This window comes from Trachurus japonicus, chromosome 22, assembly GCF_045865225.1.
Source record: "Trachurus japonicus isolate A0001 chromosome 22, Traja_1.0".
Classification (NCBI taxonomy): Eukaryota; Metazoa; Chordata; class Actinopteri; order Carangiformes; family Carangidae; genus Trachurus; species Trachurus japonicus.
Genome location: NC_140928.1, coordinates 4184598 through 4206273, shown reverse-complemented (window position 1 = coordinate 4206273; position 21676 = coordinate 4184598). Strand labels below are relative to the sequence as shown.

The window sequence follows — 21676 nt, the reverse complement described above, 5'->3', positions numbered from 1 at the left end:
AAGTCTTGAAGTCTTACTCAGCTCTTATTGCAGAGGACAGACGACACGAGAGGCTGCAGCTTTTTAAAGGATCAGTCCAGAAGCTTTTGAAGTTTGTCTCACTTTAATACTCAGAGAGGAACTCCCTCCCCCCAACCCCCACCTGATTGTAGGAGCCATAATTTATAGGGGTGGGAGAAAAAATCGATTCACATAAATATCGCAATATCCTTTTAGACGATTTTTAAATCAATTTTTTTTTTCAAAAATCAATTTTTTTTTTTAATTTTTTGAAATAATGTGCAATGTGCATTTGTTAGCCTTTTTTAAATACAGAGAGTACAGGTTTTGAAAAGGGTTTAAGTTCACTTTATAATGGAGTATGTTCATTTATAGGCTCCTACAGTATTTGTGTGCAGATAAATGTTAAAAATTCTAAAGACTAAAAATCGAGAGAAATCGGCAATATCGTAGAATCGCAATTTAAATCGAATTGCCATCCAAAAAATCGTAGAAGAATCGAATCGGGAGAAAAGCATATCGTCCCAGCCCTAATAATTTATAGATGTAGGAATAGATTGAGATTTAGATTGAATTTCATTATTTCATAGTTTGTATTTTTGATCTATGTGTTGTATATCTATAGTGTAGAATTTGGAGGAGATTGCGTCACCTATACGGCCTCAGTTGGACGTGAGAGCGGTGATAGGGAGCACATAGTTTTTTATCCGGAGTGAAGGAGTGATGGATGTGAATTGATTTTCTTTAAGTAAACTTTTGTTTTTGAAACGGATACATCTCGTCTTTCATTCTTGTACGAAACCCTACAGTACCTTTCATGCCTCTTACGGGCTTTGACACCACAAAGGAAAGCCACAACACTGATGGAGGTCAGCTGGTTCATTTAGAATTAGATATATTGATTTAATGACAGATCTGAGTTTGAGTTTTAGGCCGAACCAAACTGAAGATGCAAAGAAAAGAAAACCTCTTCAATTTAAAATGAGATTTAAAGTTTAAATGCAACAGAACAGATTATAAAATGTAATATTGGTTGATCCAGATCGATGTCTTTGTGCAAAACAGTTGTGTTGATTATGACGTGTGTTGACGTGTCGGCCACATTCGGTTGGTGCATTTCTATAATAAAGTTTCTGGAACTTTTTATTCAAATTAGATATTGATTTGAATCAGATTTTAGACAAAATGTTTAAAAAAAAAATGTCAGTTTAAAGGGCAACTTCGGTTTTTTTCAACCTGGGCCCTGTTTTCATATGTTTTTCTGTAGATGTGAGTGATAGATAATATTTTTTTTGAGGTGGCTCCAGTATTGAGCCGGGCAGGCAGCCTGCAGCCCAGCTGATGCTCTTGCATGGGGCAAGTGGCTCCCGTCAAAGTTCGCCGTAAACGAGCATTTTTTTTCAAACTGACAGGCTCAGATAGTTACAATGAATGTCCGACAACATACTAGAAAGGAGAAATTAATGTATTCAGGGTTTTTTCTGGCCAAAATTTGGGTTGAGGCGGCCGCAGGGATACGTATCTCTCCCTCCGGTCAAACGCCCCGTCCTGATCCACATCCACTGCAAGGTAAAGGTGCCGCCAGCTGTAATAGTGTAACATCCGCGTTTTTACAGCTGATTTTAGGATGAAACTCTGAACATAAATAATAAATTACCATGGAGATCTATCCGGGTTAAACAGCCACCTTTGTAGCTGCAGCTCTCCGTCTCCGTCTCCTTCTCTCTCTCTTCACGCTCTGTGCCGGTGGGGTGTGTTTACACTCAGCACCAGGTTTGAACGGAGCGGAGTCTATGAGCCCCAATGAGCCCCGCCCCCGCAGGTACACAAGCAAGCCGCGCATCAACGGCATCTTGCGGTCTGGCCCGGAGCTGAAATCAAACACACCCCTCCTGCTGCGGTCGAGTTGAACCAGTTGAAAACAGCGCCGCTGAGCTTCCATACCGTAGCCTACATTGAGTTTCAATCAAGATTCCAGCGCAGCGGCAGACAATTTCAGCGAGGCCGTGCCGACCACAGGGTCTGGTATGTTGTCGGACACTCATTGTAACTATCTGAGCCTGTCAATTTGAAAAAAATGCCTGTTTATACCGCGAACTTTGACGGGAGCCACTTGCCCCATGTAAGAGCGTTAGCTGGGCTGCAGGCTGCCTGCCGGGCTCAATACTGCAGCCACCTCAATAAAAGTGTTATCCATCACTCACATATACAGAAAAACATAGGAAAACAGGGCCCAGGTTGAAAAAAACCGAAGTTGCCCTTTTTAAAATGCAACAAATTATAAAATGCAGTGTTTTCAGGTTCATTCACAGATGAGGTGACGTTCTTCACAGTCGTTTCATCCAGTTTGTTCCAGAATCATTAAAAAGACCTGAAACTTAACTTTTATTCAGGAACTAGAAAGTGCATGTGGTTAATTGTTGTCTGTGTGTGTGTGTGTGTGTGTGTGTGTGTGTGTGCAGAATCTGGCTGATATTCTGGCACAGACCTTTTTTCTATCAGATTGAATCTTGTGCAGAAACGCTGAGCGAGGCCTGAACCTCAGCGTCTGTCAGTCCATCTGTCCTACGCTTCCTTCTTCTGGGACTCCTCTTGGTCTTGAACCACGATGAAAAAACAAAAAACAAAACAGTCAGTTGCAGCTTTTAAACATGGCAGCTGAGAGAAGTTCCTGAACCTAATGAAAGTACTGACCCATGACCAAAGACATCTTTTTAGGGGGTAGATCAATTACCCCAGAACCAAATTTTAGACCCTGGTTCCTGCAGCTGAAACATAATGCAACCATGTGGATCTGCTGGTTTCAGCAACTGTGATATCATCAAACTTTGCTGCAATATGACAAATAAAACCTTATAATCGACCTGAGATTGAATCTTCACGATGCAAACCCCTCAGTAGGGTTCTCTCAGGTCTGGATCTCCACAGTTTCAGGTCTGTAGCTCCACCGGCATCATCTCCTCTTCAGCCTGAACGTGTGTGGAGCAGCAGCGTTAGATCGTCTCTGTCCGTCATGTAAAATGCATGCTGAGCCTCTCGTCTTGGAGCCTGTTGGCCACGCTTCAGCAGGTTGATGAGCTCACGTCAGTGTCATGGTGCCGTGGTCGAGTTGATCCAGCTTTTTATATCTTAATTTTAATATTTTTTTTGTCTTTTATTATTTTAATGAAACGACATCAACGAAATCTTATAGAAATTTTATAGAAATCGCGTGTGTTTCTCTCTGCGAGTGCGTAAATTGTTTGTGTCGTCAACTTCCCTACCGGTAGTTGACTATGGAGATGTGTTGTATATGTGTGCTTCGTCCAAAAGCCTAGCAGCTTTGGACACTGTACTGTATATCACAGTGCATTAAGGTTTTTCACTGGCTGTGGTCGTCTCACTCACCACTGTCAGCTCTACTTGAAGTCCGGGTGACCATCTCTGAGCCCACGGAGAGAAACTCACTGGCTGCTGATCATCTATAAGGCTCTCCTCTCCTAGGTTTGGTCCCATCTTACCTCTGTTCACTCCTCTGTCCAACAGAAAATCGATACGCCTTAAGGTCCAGTGATATTTATTGTTTGAACATTCCTTGAGTGCGGACTGAATTAGGGAAAAAAGCGTTTAGTTACGCCTAGGGGTGGGCGATATGGCGATATTAGATGGTGAAGGATTAGAGTGTGTAGACGATCTGCCAAAGTGCAGAGATCGTAGGATCGTCTGGGGCTCGTTCTATAAACTGCAGTTCTATGCTGCAAAGCGCAAACAAAGGACATTTGCAGAGTTTGCTAAAAGAGATAACAACAGTTACTTTAGTTTGTATTTTTATTTGACCCTTTTCAATCAGCTATTTAGTGTTTTGATACTTAAAATCCTGTTAAAATGACTGTGTTGAATAAAACAAACAGTAATGTCTTCATTGATATTTTACTTTCATGTTTATTGAAGCTACCTTTTATGTTGCAAGAGTCCACTTTATCAGTGTGTTGTTGTTTACCTTTTACTTTACGTTTACGTTGTTTGCACATGTTGGCAAAACTGCAACTATTTAGATTAAAATCTGTTCAGAAAGGTTCTTTGGCCTAAATTGTCTGTTTTTCGTTTTTCGATTTAAGATCGTGATGAAATCGAAATCGTGACTTCATTTTTAAAAAATCGTGATATGATATTTTTGCCATATCGCCCACCCCTAGTTACGCCACTCCATCAACATGGAACAACCTCCAGGCTGAACTGAAATTGTCTGAACTTGTATCTTTTAATGTTTTTCGTCACTTCTTAAAGGTCCGACAACAAAAATCAATTGAGCGGTGCCTTTGCTGACCAACCTTGTCACCATGACCCCCTTGCTCCTTGCACTTTTGTTTTAACCTCTACTGTATTATGGCCCTATTTATTGTTGATTGATTGATTGATTGATTGATTGATTGATTGTATTTATTTCAAACCAAACAAAAATCATATCTCACATACAACACAAAAACATCCATGGCCACGGGACACCATAAAACCAAATATCGAACAGGACAAACAACAACAACAACAACAGACACTAACAACAACTAACACTGTTTGAAAAGGGGATGGAGGAAGCAGCTTATCAGATTCCAACCCCAGACAACACACATACAACACAACCAAAACACAAAGTCACTCTCCAAAGTCCCTCCCCCCCACAGTCATCACATTAGTTTACATCATTTATCTCTCCTCCTCCCTGCTATACATTTCAAACACTCCTTTTCTAAACTTACTTTTAAATTGATTAACACTTTTGCTGAGTTTAATCTCTACATCCAAGCTATTCCATAGAATAACCCCTCCGACAGAAATACACATACTTTTAAGAGTCGATCTTACACTTTGCTGTTGCAGTTTGAGTTCTCCTCTTAAGTCATATCTTTTACAACCTTCCCTCTCATGAAATAATTTTTGGATTATACAAGGAAGAAGATTATTTTTTGCTTTATACATGATTAATGCAGTTTTAAATTTTACCAAGTCAAAAAATGTTAATGCAGATGCCTTCAAAAAAAGTGGCTTAGTGTGATAATTGAACCTAACATTAAAAACTGTTCTTATGGCTCGTTTTTGTAAAATGTACAGAGGCAACAGGTTGGTTTTATATGCATTACCCCAGACTTCCACACAGTAATAATGTAATATTGTAATGTATTTTGTATTTTTATAATGTTGACGACGTGTGCTGCTGCTGCCCTCCTGGCCAGGTCGCCCTTGAAAATGAGATCTCGATCTCAACGGGTCTTTTACCTGGTTAAATAAAGGCTGAAAAAACGACTGAGCCTTCAGACCAGAGAGTAAAACACGTTGTTGCTCTGCTGCACGGTCGTCTCCGGGGGCCGAGGAGCTCTGCAGCACTTCATGCATCTAGTTTTCCATATTTGATGCCTTTCTCTCTCTCCTTCTCTCCCTCTCTCCTTCTCTCTGTCTCCTGTTCTCTCCGTCAGAGACCAGCTTCCTCCTGGGAAACGCCCAGATCGTGGAGTGGCCTGTAGTTTACAGCAATGACGGATTCTGCAAACTGTCTGGTTTCCACAGGGCGGAGGTCATGCAGAAGAGCAGCACATGCAGGTGAGAGGAGTTCCCTATTCTTTCCTTCCTTTCTCCCTTCCTTCCTTCCTTCCTTCCTTCCTTCCTTCCTTCCTTCCTTCCTTCCTTCCTTCCTTCCTTCCTTCATTCCTTCATTCCCTTTATCCTTACTTCTTCTTTCTTCCTCTTTTGATCCAATTGTTCCCTCCCTCCATCTTTCTTTCCTTCCTTTTTCCCTTTCTTCTTTCCACAATCCTTTTCCCCTTCCTTCCTTCCTTCCTTCCTTCCTTCCTTCCTTCCTTCCTTACTTCGTCCTTACTTCTTCCTTCCTTTTTGATGCAATCTGTTCCCTCCCTCCTTCCATCTTTCCTTCCTTTTCCCCTTCTTTCTTTCCTCCCATCTTTCCCTTTGTCCTTCCTTCCTTCCTTCCTTACTTCATCCTTGAACGAATCTGTTCCCACCCATCTTCTATCTTTCCTTCATTTTTTCCTCCCTTCTTTCCACAATCCTTTTCCCCTTCCTTCCTTCCTTCCTTCCTTCCTTCCTTCCTTCCTTCCTTCCTTCCTTCCTTCCTTCCTTCCTTCCTTCCTTCCTTCCTTCCTTCCTTCCCAATCCTCCTTCCTTCTTTCCTCCCATCTTTCCCTTTGTCCTTCCTTATTTCATCCTTGAACGAATCTGTTCCCACCCATCTTCTATCTTTCCTTCATTTTTTCCTCCCTTCCTCCCTTCTTTCCACAATCCTTTTCCCCTTCCTTCCTTCCTTCCTTCCTTCCTTCCTTCCTTCCTTCCTTCCTTCCTTCCTTCCTTCCTTCCTTCCTTCCTTCCTTCCTTCCTTCCTTCCTTCCTTCCTTCCTTCCCAATCCTCCTTCCTTCTTTCCTCCCATCTTTCCCTTCGTCCTTCCCTCCTTTCTTTCTTTGACCCAGGAGGGTTAAACACTGATAAGGAGCAGCTTGTCCTGCTGTTGTTTTATTGTAATCACATCACACAGAAACACCAGTTTTCATCTTGATCCTTCTCTTTTTACATCTGCATATGTGGCACTGAGCCTCAGCTTCACTTAAAGTGGAGTTATAAAAACCAATATATTGTCTGTATAACCACCCGGCAGTAGCCATGAGTCATTGTTTTTAAAACTAAAACCATGTCCTTTTCAAAGTGCTCCATTTATCCTGCGAAAAAAGAAAAAAAAAATCCACTGAATCCATCCGTCCTTTAAAAAAAAATCTGTTTCATCCATTATTCAAACACAACGAGAGAGAGAGAGAGAGAGGGAGACTATTTAAAAAGTGACGTTATTTTTTTTGTACATCCCTTTGCTTCCCTGTCACCGTAGCGACCGTTAAAACCACAGCGAGTGCTGCTGCTCTGCTGGAGAGCATCGTGTTTACATTGCTCCAGTCCTGACTTGGTTTACTGATCCGGTTTCTACGCAGCAGCAGCAGCAACAGAAGAGGAGAAAAAGAAGAAAAAGAAGAAGTGTGGACCTCAGCACAGTCATCCTGCCAAAAAAAAAAAAAAAATCAGCATCTGCCCTTTACCGCTTGCTGAGAGAGAGAAGGGAGAGGAGATGACACACACACACACACATACTACACACACACACCGCTCAGTGAGAATCTGAAATGAATCCAATTTGAGTCTGCCGGCGGCGGCTCGGCTCGGCCCGGTCCGGCTGCAGCTCCGTGTCCGGCTCGCCTGTCACTCAACATGAGGACACGGCTTCTCTCTTCCTCTCCTCAGGCGCCGCTCAGACCCGACCAGAGGGGAGGAGGAGGAGGAGGAGGAGGAGGGGGAGGAGGTGCTCAGGGGGCCGAGGGGGGTTGATGGTTGATGGCCTCGAACTCGCCGCCGGCTAAAACAGCTCCACCGGACACTGAGCTAAGTGAGAACAGGGACACTGACAGTGAGGAGCCTCAGCTCACAGAGGAGGAGGAAGAGGAAGAGGAGGAAGAGTTTTTTGATCTTTTGACATTGATTTATATGATGGCGCTATGGAAACACAGGAATCTGGGACGGTTCAGACCTTCTAATGACTCACAAGATAAATCTTCTTTTTCCTTCTTCTTCCTCTTCTTTTTAAAATGTGTTAAACAAGTTCTTTTTGGGAGAAGTTTCACCTTTATTGGATCATTGGACAGTAGAAGTGTGAAACAGGCACAAGGCAAGTTTATTTGTATAAAAACACAAAGAAAAACACGCACTCTCCAACAAAACTCTCAGGAACAAACTAAAGAGGTGCACGGCCGAAAGCTAAACTTAAAGAAACAGAAGAAAGGCCAGCAGCACTCGTGTCCTTCTCATTGTCCTTTATTACATACTGCGTCGGCGCTTAACATGCACAGACCGGTTTCGACAACGTCTTCCTCAGTGTGCAAAATACAGCAGGAAGTGATGCATTTAAATACTCACAGGTGTGGTTAATCACTTGATTGATCAGTATTAACATTCGAGACAAATAACAAATTACAGACATTAGAAAAATAGAAATATGTAGAAAAATGTAACAATATATAAAAAACAAAACAAATATTCAACAACCCAGACATATCAAATATCACAGGCAAATCCACAGGTAAATAGACCCATTAAAAGAACCCATTAAATTTTTTTTTTGAATGGGTCTATTTACCTGTGGATTTGCCTGTGATATTTGATATGTCTGGGTTGTTGAATATTTGTTGTTTTTCTATATATTTTTCTATATATTGTTACATTTTTCTACATATTTCTATTTTTCTAATGTCTGTAATTTGTTATTTGTCTCGAATGTTAAAACTGATCAATCAAGTGATTAACCACACCTGTGAGTATTTAAATGCATCACTTCCTGCTGTATTTTGCACACTGAGGAAGACGTTGTCGAAACCGGTCTGTGCATGTTAAGCGCTGACGCAGTATGTAATAAAGGACAATGAGAAGGACACGAGTGCTGCTGGCCTTTCTTCTGTTTCTTTAAGTTTATTTGTATAGCCCGTTTTTCCAAACAGTTTGTCTCAAAGGGCTTTACGCAGCATCGTAATAAACATCCACTGAAGAAAAACAGGAGAAACCTCAGGGTGAGCAACAGAGGAGGACGGGAGACGAGATGTTGTGAACATGGGAAAACATGGAAGTGTTTCTGTAGAGCTCTGTGGAGACACCGAGGCCAAACGAAACAGAAGGACCACAGGATCTTATAGGATGTAGCTGCTCTCCAAGCGCTCGGCCACCAGAGCAGCATCATGATATGAATCACAACATGATGGAAACGGATCGACCCAGTTGGAAACAGACAACACAATAAAATCAAATGAAGTGCAACAATAAAAACGCCACAATTAAGAACAGATAATAAAATGGATGAGCAGATCATCTGGCACAGGAGCATCTGGATGTGACGTCATTAAAGATTTAAAAGAGTCCTGAGGATAAAAGTGGAAGAAAGTTTTAGACGGTTTGTTCTGCATGTTGCACGGCTGCAGGAAAACCTTGTGTTTATTCACACCGACTGACCTGAGATCTGGACACAGGGACTACGAATGCAAATTAGCCGTCAACTCTGGAGCACTAAACTAAATCAAACTAAACTAAACTAAACTTAAACTAAACTAAACTAAACTAAACTAAACTAAACTAAACTAAACTAAACTAAACTAAACTAAACTTAACTTAACTTAACTTAACTTAACTTAACTTAACTTAACTTAACTTAACTTAACTTAACTTAACTTAACTTAACTTAACTTAACTAAACTAAACTAAACTAAACTAAACTAAATCAGACTAAACTTAAACTAAACTAAACTAAACTAAACTAAACTAAATCAGACTAAACTTAAACTAAACTTAAACTAAACTAAACTAAAACTTAAACTTAAACTTTAATCTAAACTAAACTAAAACATTTTGAAATTACACTTACTGAAGTTTTATCGAGCAAACTGAGTGAACAACTCATTTTGCATTCCAGAACTCAGTTTGCTCAGTTTGAGGCGATTCATTTTCTATTTTTTTTTTTAACTTAAACTAAACTCAACTCAACTATAGTGTTTGTCATAGCTTGACTTTCATCTAAAGTGCACGGAAACAGGGAAGCGTCGGGGGCCAAACGTCGAGTGTTAACGTATCTTCATCCTCTCTGTGTTGTGTTGTGGTTTGAACTGAGGGAACATTTGACTCACTAACTCACTGACTGCAGAGGTTTTGTTTGGCTTCGGTCCAACATGAGACGACGAGATCCGACATCCAAACAGTGACTGAGTGACGTCGACTGAACGTGGACCCAGATAAACCAGCGCAGCATCGACTCTGCTGCTCATCCATCCATCCATCCATCCATCATCAGTCTGCAGAGAGAGAGAAAACACTGAGCCTCTTTTTCTTCCTCCTGTTTTATTTGCACCTCTCAGGAAAGAAACTAATCACTCAGAGTAATTATATTAGCCGAGATTAAACTGTCTGCCGACCTTTAAGGAATAATTACAGAGGAAAAACCCCAAGCTCCATTTCCTCAGTTAAAAAAAAAAAAAACCCTCAAACATAAAACCTAATGGACATTTTACGGTCTAAGATAACAGATTGACAGCGCTGTTACAAGTTTATGGGATATACTATACTATACTATAGCAGGCGGTTCAAAAGGTTAAAGGGTCAGGTCTTGATCTGGATTGATTTCTCTCTCTCTCTCTGTGTTGCAGCTTCATGTACGGAGAGCTGACGGACAAGAAGACCATCGACAAAGTCCGGCAGACGTTCGACAACTATGAGTCCAACTGCTTCGAGATCCTGCTGTACAGGAAGAACCGTGAGTGCAGCAGCAGCAGCAGCATTTCTCATTATCTCCTCCCCCTCATGTGGACTAAGGGCTGGGAGAAGTTTCAGAGTCCTCCGTGTCTTCTCTGAGTTAGTGCAGCACTGCATATCCATATGACGGTTGAGAACGGAGCTCACTTTTCTTCGTCCAAAAAGACACACCAAAAAACATCCAAATACCTCCATAGTGCTCGTCTGTAATGTCCCTCTTGTATTGAAGCCCCGACGTGAGAAATTGTTCCGAAAAAAATTAAATAAGTCTATGTTTTAAGCTTGTTTGTAGCGGAAGCTCCCAGCACTGCTCTTCCTGGTCCATCTAAATCTCGCGTGATTCGCATTGACACCCAAATCGAGAGTTTCCGCTACAAACAAGCTTAAAACATAGACTTCTTTAATTTTTTTCGGAACAATTTCTCATGTTGGGGCTTCAATACAAGAGGGACATTACAGACGAGCAGCATGGAGGTATTTGGATGTTTTTTGGTGTGTCTTTTTGGACGAAGAAAAGTGAGCTCCGTTCTCAACCGTCATATGGACATGCAGTGCTGCACGGAGCCCCGCTGTAACTCAGAGAAGACACGGAGGACTCTGAAACTTCTCCCAAATTTGAATTTTGGGTGAACTATCCCTTTAATGAACTCGTCAGATGTCAGAGAGTTGAAAAAAAGAAAAAAAAAGAGAAATTAGCTCTGTTGCTTCGTTCAGTTTAACACCTGTACAGATGTTGTGTGTGTGTGTGTTTTTTCCCCGTCGCTTCGAACGCATCGCTGAACTTTTAATTGTCGACAAATCCCACGTGCAGATCTGAACCCATTAATCGATGTAATGAGTCTTGTGTTTGTTATCACAACCTGATGAGTCTGATTCCTCTGAGCCGCCACAAACTGCTCACACACATGAATGAACTGATGATGATGATGATGATGATGATGATAAAAACAAACCTCTACAGCAGCTGCCAGGTCACAACTTTCCATACTGAGGAATTTGACTTTGATTTTATGAACTTTTTTTTCATCAGTTTTCCTCTCAGGAGTGTGTTACTTTATTATCCTCATTGGTTTGTTTGACGCTGCAGCTCGACACAAGTTTATTAATTTTGCTGCATGTTACAGCGCCGTGGAGATCACAACATGCAGAACCTGTTGAGACTTGCACATAAAAGAAACACTTAAAGGGATAGTTAAAACATTTTGGCAAATTGGCCCATTGCCATAATAATCCCTATAGTCATAGCAGTAGGTTCGTTACCTTTAATTGTCGGTGCAAGCTATTTTTAGAACGGCGGAGCAGAGCCGTGAGCTGCTCCGAGCTACGCTACGGAGGCTTATGGATTTCTTGGTTTCCCTCATCAAACTCATCAAATACACAATCCAACAACTCCACAACGCTCTGGTGGACAAGTTGTGACCTGCACATTCACCACGCTATGAGATAATAACACAACGTTACCACACAGAGTTGTTTTAGAGGGTTTATGGAGGGATTATGGCAATGGGCCCATTTACCAAAATGTTGAACTATCGCTTTAAAGGGGAACTCTGCGGGATTTTACAACAGTGTTATAAAATATGAACTGCGACTCCGAAAATATAGGGGGCATTCTGTAGAGACAAAAGCCACCACAACAGCGAAAAAACACCCCGACTTGCACAGTTCCTCTTTAATGTTTGTGTTTTAAAAGTTGCGTGCAGCTTGTTTCTATTAATACAGTAAAAGTCTGAAACTCGGTGTTGATCTAATGTAAAGTTTAGTTCTCTGATAAATCAGCAGTTTATCCAGGAAACAGTTGGATCATTGACAAACTTCTTTAACGTTAGACTTCTCAGCTCCATCAGTCCCTCAAAAGTCGACACTTGCTGGGTTTGTGTTGCAGTTTTGTACATTTCCTTTTCAGAAAAATCAACAAAAAACAATTCTGAGTTGTCTGACTCCACTGACCCCCCTGACCACAGATTTTTCTTGTTTTTTTTTTTTTACCCTAGAACTAAATTCGGATCCTGCTTCATGTAGTTTAAATGTACATTTCCTTTGTTTTATTTGTCAAAAGCAGCTGTAGCAGCCCTTGGCAACAAGAAGCATTAAAGCATCTTTTATTCTTTGCAGAGAACCGTGAAACTAAGACACATAACAAAATATTTTTGCAGATATCATGAAATAGTACATCTGTTTTATATTTAGTGCATTTTAAAATAGCATCCACTGTTCATGTTAATGACATGGGCTAGTATTCACACCATTTTATAGCATCTTTCTTCAAAAACACACATCAATTTTACTTCAATCACATCCAGAGTACATTAATGTTGCACACCACCCAGACATTTACAGCAGCGTTCACTAATTGGACTGTTTGAATCCGACACATTCCTTTGACAGGAATCAACAGTTTCAGTAACTGGAAACCTCTGATCTGAGGCATTTCAACGTCATTTTAACCTGATTTTATTTTAGATTTTTTTTGTTTCATTTGATCTAATTTGAAAAAAAAAAACGCAGCTGAGATCTTCCTCTTGTTCTTCTGTGCGGTGTCTCTGCAGGAAGTCCCGTCTGGTTCTACATGCAGGTGGCGCCGATCAGGAACGAGAACGACAAAGTGGTTTTGTTCCTGTGCACGTTCAAGGACATCACCCTGTTCAAGCAGCCCATCGAGGACGAAACCACCAAAGGTGAGTCAGTCTGTCTCTCTGTCTGTCTGTATGTCTGTCTGTCTAAAAACATCTCCGCTGAGGATTATTTTGGGAGAAGAAGTTGGTTTATTATTAGATGATTCTACTGACTGAGAGTCTTTGATGGATCTGAGGATGAGACGAGACGAGCAGCTCAGGAAGAAGCTGCTTCTGTTTTATTAGATAGTAAAGAGTCGGAGGAGGAGGAGGAGGAGGAGGAGGAGGAGGAGGGGGGGGGGGGGGGGGGGGGGGAGGAGGGGGGGGCAGTGGCGCTACGGGGGCTGACATGTGACAAAAAAATCTGAGTGGGAACCAAATGAGGACATGGCTGGATGCCCCCGTGTGTAATGTGATGCCAGTTGGCTGCTGATGGGACATATAATTATGTTTCTTCATCCTCCTCCTCCTCCTCCTCCAACTTCTTCATCTTCCTCTTCTTCCTCACTCTCTGGCTTTTCTTTGGTTTTATATTTTATTTTACATCCTTCCTGTCTTTTTTCTTTTTTTCCCCTAGTATTTCATTAATTCCTCCTGATATTTTAATATCTTCCCTTTATCCTCTCCTCCTCTCTTCACTGTCGTCTTCGATTTCCACCTTTCACTCGTCGTTGTCTTCTTCCTCCCTGAGATGTTAAAGCCCTGGCTTCGTGTCATCCTCCTGTCCTCCTTCTCCTCTTCCTCTTCCTCCTCCTCCTTCTTCTCTTCCTTCATTTCATCCCCTGTCTTATTGATACTCCTATCACTCTCCTCCTCTTGTACATTTTCTCCCACATCTTCTGTTGTTTACACCGTTGTCCTCCTCTCCATCATCCCTCCTCTTATTACTTCTTCTCCTCTTCCTTCCTCTCTTCCTCTCTCTCTCTCTCTTTTTTTTCTTTTTCTTTCACATCTTTTTATTGTTTTTTTCCTTCCAAACATAATACATCTGTTCATTTGTATACAATATTAACAGTGGAAGCACAATATGAACTCAAACCTCTTCCACCCTGTCAAGCCCTTATTTCCCAGATACTGAGACCACATACATGTCATAATCTTGTATATATGAATACACAAAGGTAAAGAATATATATATATATATATACATACACATAATTATATGCACATATAAACACATATACATTTGATTAGATCAGAACACAAGCACACCGGAGACCATTAACACAACTTAGCTGGAAGTAATAGGTAATGTATGTTTACACTGACATGGAGAAGAGGGAGTAGCTGAAAGCCGGGAGAAATCAGTTGTCCAAGTGAGTGAGATTTACATTTTTTTTTACGCTCTTTATTTCGTTCCAAGCTGCGGCGGCTGGAGGATTGAACAAACAAAAAAAAAGGGAAAAAAAGAGGAGGAGAAGGAGAGGGAGAAGAAGGAGTCAGGTCCTGTTTGGCGGTGATGTGATGTGGGAACGTCTCGAGCTGTCAGCTTGTGTTGGAGGAGGTTGTGGTGCGTTCAGGACTCTCAGGAGATGTGGGTGCTGCTGTGTTGTTGTCCTCCTCCTCTTCCTCCTCTTCCTCCTCTTCCTCCTCTTCCTCCTCTTCCTCCTCTTCCTCCTCCTCTTCCTCCTCCTCCTCCTCTTCCTCCTCCTCTTCCTCTTCCTCCTCCGAGCTCTGACTGATGCGCTGTGTCAGCTTCCCGCCCCGAGTGTCGTTCTGAGCGTCGCTGAGCGGGTGTGTTTGCCCTTTGACAAGGATCCTCCACACACACACACACACACACATAGCTGTCCTCTTAATGCACACACATGTAAACACGTGTGCACATGCAGTGATTGGCACACACACACACACACATACACACACACCTCCCACTGCTGAGACCTGTGTGTGTGTGTGTGTGTGGTTGTCGCGTGATTTGTTTTATCTGTTCATCATGTGTGTTCCCGCTCAGCGACACATGAGTAACACGTGTTGAACATGCAATTAGTGGCTGACTGGAACTAATAATGTCACATCATCGCCTCGACGACGACACGGCATAAAAACTTCAGACTGAGCGACCTACGACCTCGCACGCCTCCGCTCCGGTGGCTCTGGCAGGAAACAGAAGAGAGTGTGTTTTTATTTTTATTCCAAATAGAAATGATTTAAGCAATATATCACTCCAGTCCGTGGTATATGCTCATTATACCACGGCTAAGGGGCGTTGTTCGGCCCGACGCGAAGCGCTTTTATAAAACGGTTACCAATAAAGGCAATAAGAAAGAGGGATACGCAATCAATTTCATGTAGTTTTATTTAACCAGAAATACATATTATCCAATAAAATAGCCTCACTGTGGAAAAAATAGTCCCACCTCTCCAGACGTTAGCTCCAAGTAGCTCTGCATCTGGTCTTTTCCTCTGTCACTGCTCAGTCCCCTCTACCATTGTTAACCCTCTGGAGGTGAAAGTTTAAACCTTAAACATGTCAATTCAACTACTTTTGTCCATTTTTTAACATCGTAAAAACATCAACTGTCTTTTGCTATGGACTGCAACAACTTCCATTCATACCAGTCATACGTGCCTGAGGCGGAGTGATATCCTACGCTGTGATAAGGTTTTAGAATAGTAGCCGTGGTATATGCTCATTATACCACGGTTAACAACCAATCAGATCGCCGGATTTCACCTTTCCGTTTTATAATGATCAATAACAACATTCCTCAACATGCAACTCCCTCACGTGACGTAATATGCGATACGTGACCCTAATCCTTACAGTTTTCCACTTTTCCACAAGAACAAACAGAGAAACCCTCACACCCGTTCCCTTCCAACAACTTACTTGAAATGTTGTGAGAATAAAAAAAGAGAGAGAGAGAGAAAAAAGCCTTTAAGAAAAGCCTTGAAGAGCGGGGAAGCTGAATAGATAAGGGGATGGGATTGAGAGAGAAAGACAATTGAGGTAGGTTAAACAAGAATAATTAGAATAAAATGAAGGAGAAAAAATAATTAAACAAAAATAAATAAATAAATTGATAAATGATGAGTGTTTAAAATGGAAAAAAAACGGTTTTATTAAAGGTATTGAGAAAAAGAAAATTGAATTTGAGCCCACTCTGGGTCTTAACATTAGTATAATAACTCAAAACTTTGTGCAAAATTCTATTTTTGCGTAAATCCTGGATGAAAGTGTGGTATTTTTTTCTCGCACGAATTATACGTCAGCCTGCTCACGATTCATCAGCCACTGATATTAGATCCGTCATACATCAATCAAACATCTGAGACACACAAACACACACCGAGCTCGGTCTCGCCCCAAACATTGAATATCCCGCCCGCTCGATAACGACCAATCAAAATCATTTTCCTTACTCGGGTATATTCGTGTGGTAAGGAGGCGCGACAAACAGAACAAACGGCCATTTCTGAACACCTTTAAATAATTAAAACCGTGCCCTTGTGTCTTGAAAAACATTTTAAACTCAACACACAACTTTGCAAATGGTAATTTTGAGACCAGATTACATATATATTTTGTAAAAAAGTGTAACCTTCAATAAAGTTATTATAAAAAAACAAAAAAAACATGGACAAACTACACCAGAGATGAGTTTCGGTCTCATATAAAACTTGGCTTCATTCTCAGTAATTCACATTTAAGACCGATCAGATTCTCAATGATCGATTATCCATCGTTGATCGATCTTGGCTCTGTGTCACGTGAAGTTTGTTGTTCACCTGCAGCTGTTTCTCTCCTCCTGATGATCGGCTGCATCGTCATCAATATTATTATCTATAGGGTCAGAGGATATATGATCCATACGTGTTGTTCATTTGTGAGTCAGGGAGGAGGAACACTGGAACAATCAGACTTTTATTGAACACTTTTCTTTATTGCTGAAGGCAAATCTGCTGCTTTAAGAGAGGAGACATCATACTGTATGTGGGTGTGTGTTTGTAGCTCAGATCGAATAATCTGTGTGTGTGTGTGTGTGTGGCAGCAAATACACAATATATAGTACAGCAACTTGAACAGGAGGCCACAAAAATGAGTAAATCAGGCTATAACTGCAACTTGTAAAAAAAAACAAACTAACAAAAAAACACAATTAGGAGTCACAGAATATTAAATTATTGAAGCTTCAGGCTGAAATCTCAATTTATTTGATTCTTTTCTGTTGCTCTGATGTAAAAACAAATAAAAAACTTGGATTGATCAACAAGAAAATAACCTGCCAATACTCTGAGTCTGATGATGAGATCAATCTGGGCCTTTTACAGACTGATCAGTCAATATATTGATAAAATAATAAGACAAAAATCATAAAATAGAGCAAAGTCAGTGAAATACAGTTAAAACAGCAATAAAACATTATAAAACACACAAAATTCTATATTAAAAGTTAATTTAAACAACAATATAAAGTTACAGCAGAGTGAAACAGATGTTTATTGTAGAGATTCATATGAGCCGTAAGAATAAAACAGTAAAACAAAATCTCCCTGGCAACAAGGCTGCTCGTAGCGTTGGTGGTTGGAGTGGCGTTCAGCGGTCTCGGTACAGTACGGTGCATTCAGGGGCCACACGGCGAGGGAGGACGCATGCATCACTACTCGCCGACCGACCGCGTCACAGAGCGCCGGACCGGACTGCAGGCTGCAGTTTAACCCGCCCCCTGATTACTGGAGTGGGAGAACCCGTTGATTCACAAACCGCCGCCGCCGCCGCGAGCTCCTGGCAGCAGCTGAGCTCGCTGCACTCACCATGCTGCTGCTGCTGCTGCTGCTGCTGCTGCTGCTGCTGCTGCTGCTGCTGCTGCTGGACCAGAAGCTGCTCTGGGCTCCGTCTGCGGCGGCCGGCGGCTCGGCTCAGCAGCACGCCACAACACGTCACGTCACGTCACGTCAGAGAGATGGCGGTCTGCAGAAGACGTCCACAACAAAACAAAGCAGATCTCACATCTATTATCTGCTCCCTGTGACCTCGTGTTCGAGCCTCTGAAGAACTTGAACGTGGTTCTTGTTAGGGGTGGGAGAAAAAATCGATTCACATAAATATCGCAATATCTTTTTTGACGATTTTTAAATGGGAATTTCTTTTTTTTTTTTTTAAAGGGGACATATTATGCTAATTTCTGCTTCTTGGCATGGTACCTTGATGTATAAAAGTAATGTTAGTAACGTGCTTTGGTCAGAAAAACCAAAAGATTGAGCACAGCTGGGTTCTCTACACACCAGTTTCACAGCCCTGCTCTAAACGGTCGGTTTAGAATCTTCGCTCTGGTAGCTGAGGTAACCATGGTAACCATGGGAGCGAGGGCTTGAATATTCACATCACCTGGCTTGTGATGTAATAAGTCGGGTGAAATTAAAACGGCTTGTTCAGAGACAAATTTTCTGATTGTGGCAGTTTACAAAATGTTGACGTAGTTGTCAAAACTTACGTTTAAGGAGTGAGGAGGCACTCCGGATACGCAAATACACATACTAAAGCTATGAAAAAGTGAGTTTTGCATAATATGTCCCCTTTAAATATTGTGCAATGTGCATTTGTTCGCCTTTTTTACATACAGAGAGTCCAGGTTTAATGACCAAGGGTTTAAGTTCACTTTATAATGGAGTATGTTAATTTATAGGCTCCTACAGTATTTGTGTGCAGATAAATGTTAAAAATGCTAAAGACTAAAAATCAAGAAAATCGGCAATATCGTAGAATCGCAATTTAAATCGAATCGCCATCCAAAAAAATCGTAGAAGAATCGAATCGGGAGAAAAGCATATCGTCACAACCCTAGTTCTTTTTTGGCTTTTAGAGGGCACTTTGGCACGCGTTTTGGCTTTTAGAGGGCACTTTAGCACATGTTTTGGCTTTTAGAGGGCACTTTAGCACACGTTTTGGCTTTTAGAAGGCACTTTAGCACACGTTTTGGCTCCTAGAGGGCACTTTAGCACACATTTTGGCTTTTAGAGGACACTTTAGCACGTGTTTTGGCTTTTAGAGGGCACTTTAGCACGCGTTTTGGCTTTTAGAGGGCACTTTAGCACACGTTTTGGCTTTTAGAGGGCACTTTAGCACACGTTTTGGCTTTTAGAGGGCACTTTAGCACGCGTTTTGGCTTTTAAAGGTCAATTTAGCAGGCGTTTTGGCTTTTAGAGGGCACTTTAGCACATGTTTTGGCTCCTAGAGGGCACTTTAGTACGCGTTTTGGCTTTTAGAGGGCACTTTAGCACGCGTTTTGGCTTTTAGAGGGCACTTTAGCACACGTTTTGGCTTTTAGAGGGCACTTTAGCACGCGTTTTGGCTTTTAGAGGGCACTTTAGCACACGTTTTGGCTCCTAGAGGGCACTTTAGCACACGTTTTGGCTCCTAGAGGGCACTTTAGCACGCGTTTTGGCTTTAAAAGGGCACTTTAGCACACGTTTTGGCCCCCATGAGGTCACTTTAGCACGCGTTTTGGCTTTTAGAGGGCACTTTAGCACGCGTTTTGGCTTTAAGAGGGCACTTTAGCACACGTTTTGGCCCCCCTGAGGTCACTTTAGCATGCGTTTTGGCTTCCAAGAGGGCACTTTAAGGCGTGTTTTGGCTCCCGGGGGCACTTTAGGGGGGGCGACTGCCCCCCTTGCCCCCCCCCCCCAGTGTACGCCACTGTCGTTACTGTTTCCACAAGACATTTTTAATTTGATATAACTTGATGCGCTTAAAAAACACAGACGAAGCTTCAGGTTCAGGATCAGTTCATTTTCTCTACAACAGAATAAAGGACAACAAAGCTGAACGTGTGTCGAGGCGTTCGCTCCGTCGGCTCGGCCTCGGGTCAGACTCGCTTTCAGTCCAGACAGTCGATGATGAAGAGTGACGGAGCCTCGGGTGTCGAAACCGTTTTCACATTTGAATGTTACCAATAGGAAACTAAAAACTGGAGACTTAGTGTTTGTTCTGCAGCTCTGATCGAAGGAAAACAACCTGAACTCAGGTGCAGTCGTGTTACATGAAGACAAAACTGTTGTTGCTCATCAGCAAACATGTAAAAAATCACGACGAGTTAATTCAACCAAACATCTGTGAACCTGTGATAACCTCAGCGACGCACCTGAACGCTCCCTCACCGCACCTGCTCCTCCTCCTCCTCTTCCTCCTCTACATGCACAGACAGATGTTAAATCTCTTCCTATCAGGCGTCCGACACGTGTGTGTGTGTGTGTGTGTGTGTGATTCTTCCTGAAGGACAAAGTCTCTGTGTTGTGTTGTTGCTGCACAGTTCGGTGCTCGAGCTGCTGATCAAAATCTTATTTGAGAATTCACTTTGGAGCTGCTGCATGCACCAGCTCCGCTCCCCGGGTATTTTTAGCTCAGGCCTTTTACTTTTTTTTATTTTTTTTATTTCCACTTCCATTGTGCTCCAGTCTGATAAATCATCACGCAGCGCTGCATTCTTGAGGGGGGGAACCACAGCAGCAGGAGCATTATTATTATTATTTTTATTATTATTATTATCGGGGAAAAAAAGAAAGAAAAAGAGAGAAAGAGACCTCTTATTTAGTTGTCCTGCAGTTTGTCTGGGCTCGTTCAGGTCCTTTTGTCCTCCTGTCCGCTGTCAGCATGTATTTACAGCAGCGCCGCCAAGACAAATTCCCCCATTTCTACTTTTACCATGAAAGTGGTTGTGGGTCTGAAAGAGAGCACATTGACTCGCTTTCCATGCCAATGCTTCGCTATTATTCTCAAACACATTAGGGCTTTGTGCCGCCGCTCTATAATAAATGCACACTATAGGGGAGAGTGGGGTAAGATGAGCCAGTGGGTAAGTTGACCCACCCCTTGTTTCTAGGAAACTATAGGAAAAAATTAGCATGTGACCAAATATTAGGGAGGCAGGCATAATTTCATGGAGTCTGTGAAGGTTAGAACCACGTGAGTAAATTTGTTTAATATTTATGACCCAAAAATCATTTTTCACTCTCGCAAGGGAATTTTGTCGATCATAAGTTTTATGAGAATTGTGTTTAGACTAAAAGAGATTATCGTAAATTTGTTTTATACATGGGTTTGGCCAGGGGTAAGTTGAGCCACCTATCCTATACACTTAGTGAATGTATTTTGGTTGTATATGTCCAAATGATTAAATCAAGATTCTGTATGTTTGTGATTACAGTAAGTATGTTCCTATAAACAGGAAAAGTTGTTTATAGTGAGGCCAAACTTTACTTTCAAAGAAAAACATCTGGGATTCTTCCCAAGATGCAACGTAATTACAAAACTCCCCAAATGTCAGTGAGTTGGTGGCTCAGCAGGAAGTCCCTGCAGTTTGTGTTCACCTGTAGCCTGGACAGATGAAATATTAAGTAAAGGGGGAGGTGGGAGATGGATGGAAGGACAGAAGGGGGGGTTGATCAATTTACCCCACTCGTATGGTCAACTTACCCCATTTATGGGGTAAGTTGAGTCACAAGACCACTTTTTTTGAACATGCTATGTTTTAAAAACAGTTATATTTACACTCATTCTGTTAATTTGTAGGGATGCAAAACATCCTGAAATATATGCAGATGTGTTAGTTAGGAACAAAACTATAATTGTCTTGATGTAGTGATCCTGAATACAAAAAGTGGCTCAACTTACCCCACTCTCCGCTACTATACAGTAGCTACCAGTGAATTATGCAAGTTCTGCTACAATGCAGGGAGCTATAGAGGAAGAAGCACTCAGGAGCTTTACACAAGTAAAAGCAGCAACACCACGAAGAAAGACGAG

At 41.8% G+C, this 21676-nt stretch overlaps 1 protein-coding gene across 1 annotated transcript in view; it reads left to right on the top strand.

Annotated features, from left to right (window-relative positions):
- Nucleotides 1-21676, top strand: part of kcnh5b (potassium voltage-gated channel, subfamily H (eag-related), member 5b) — a 202637-nt gene that overhangs the window by 9602 nt on the left and 171359 nt on the right. The window contains 3 exon segments of the mRNA XM_085767523.1: nucleotides 5451-5574; nucleotides 10210-10316; nucleotides 12865-12993. Of these exon segments, the coding sequence (XP_085623649.1) occupies nucleotides 5451-5574; nucleotides 10210-10316; nucleotides 12865-12993 (360 nt within the window).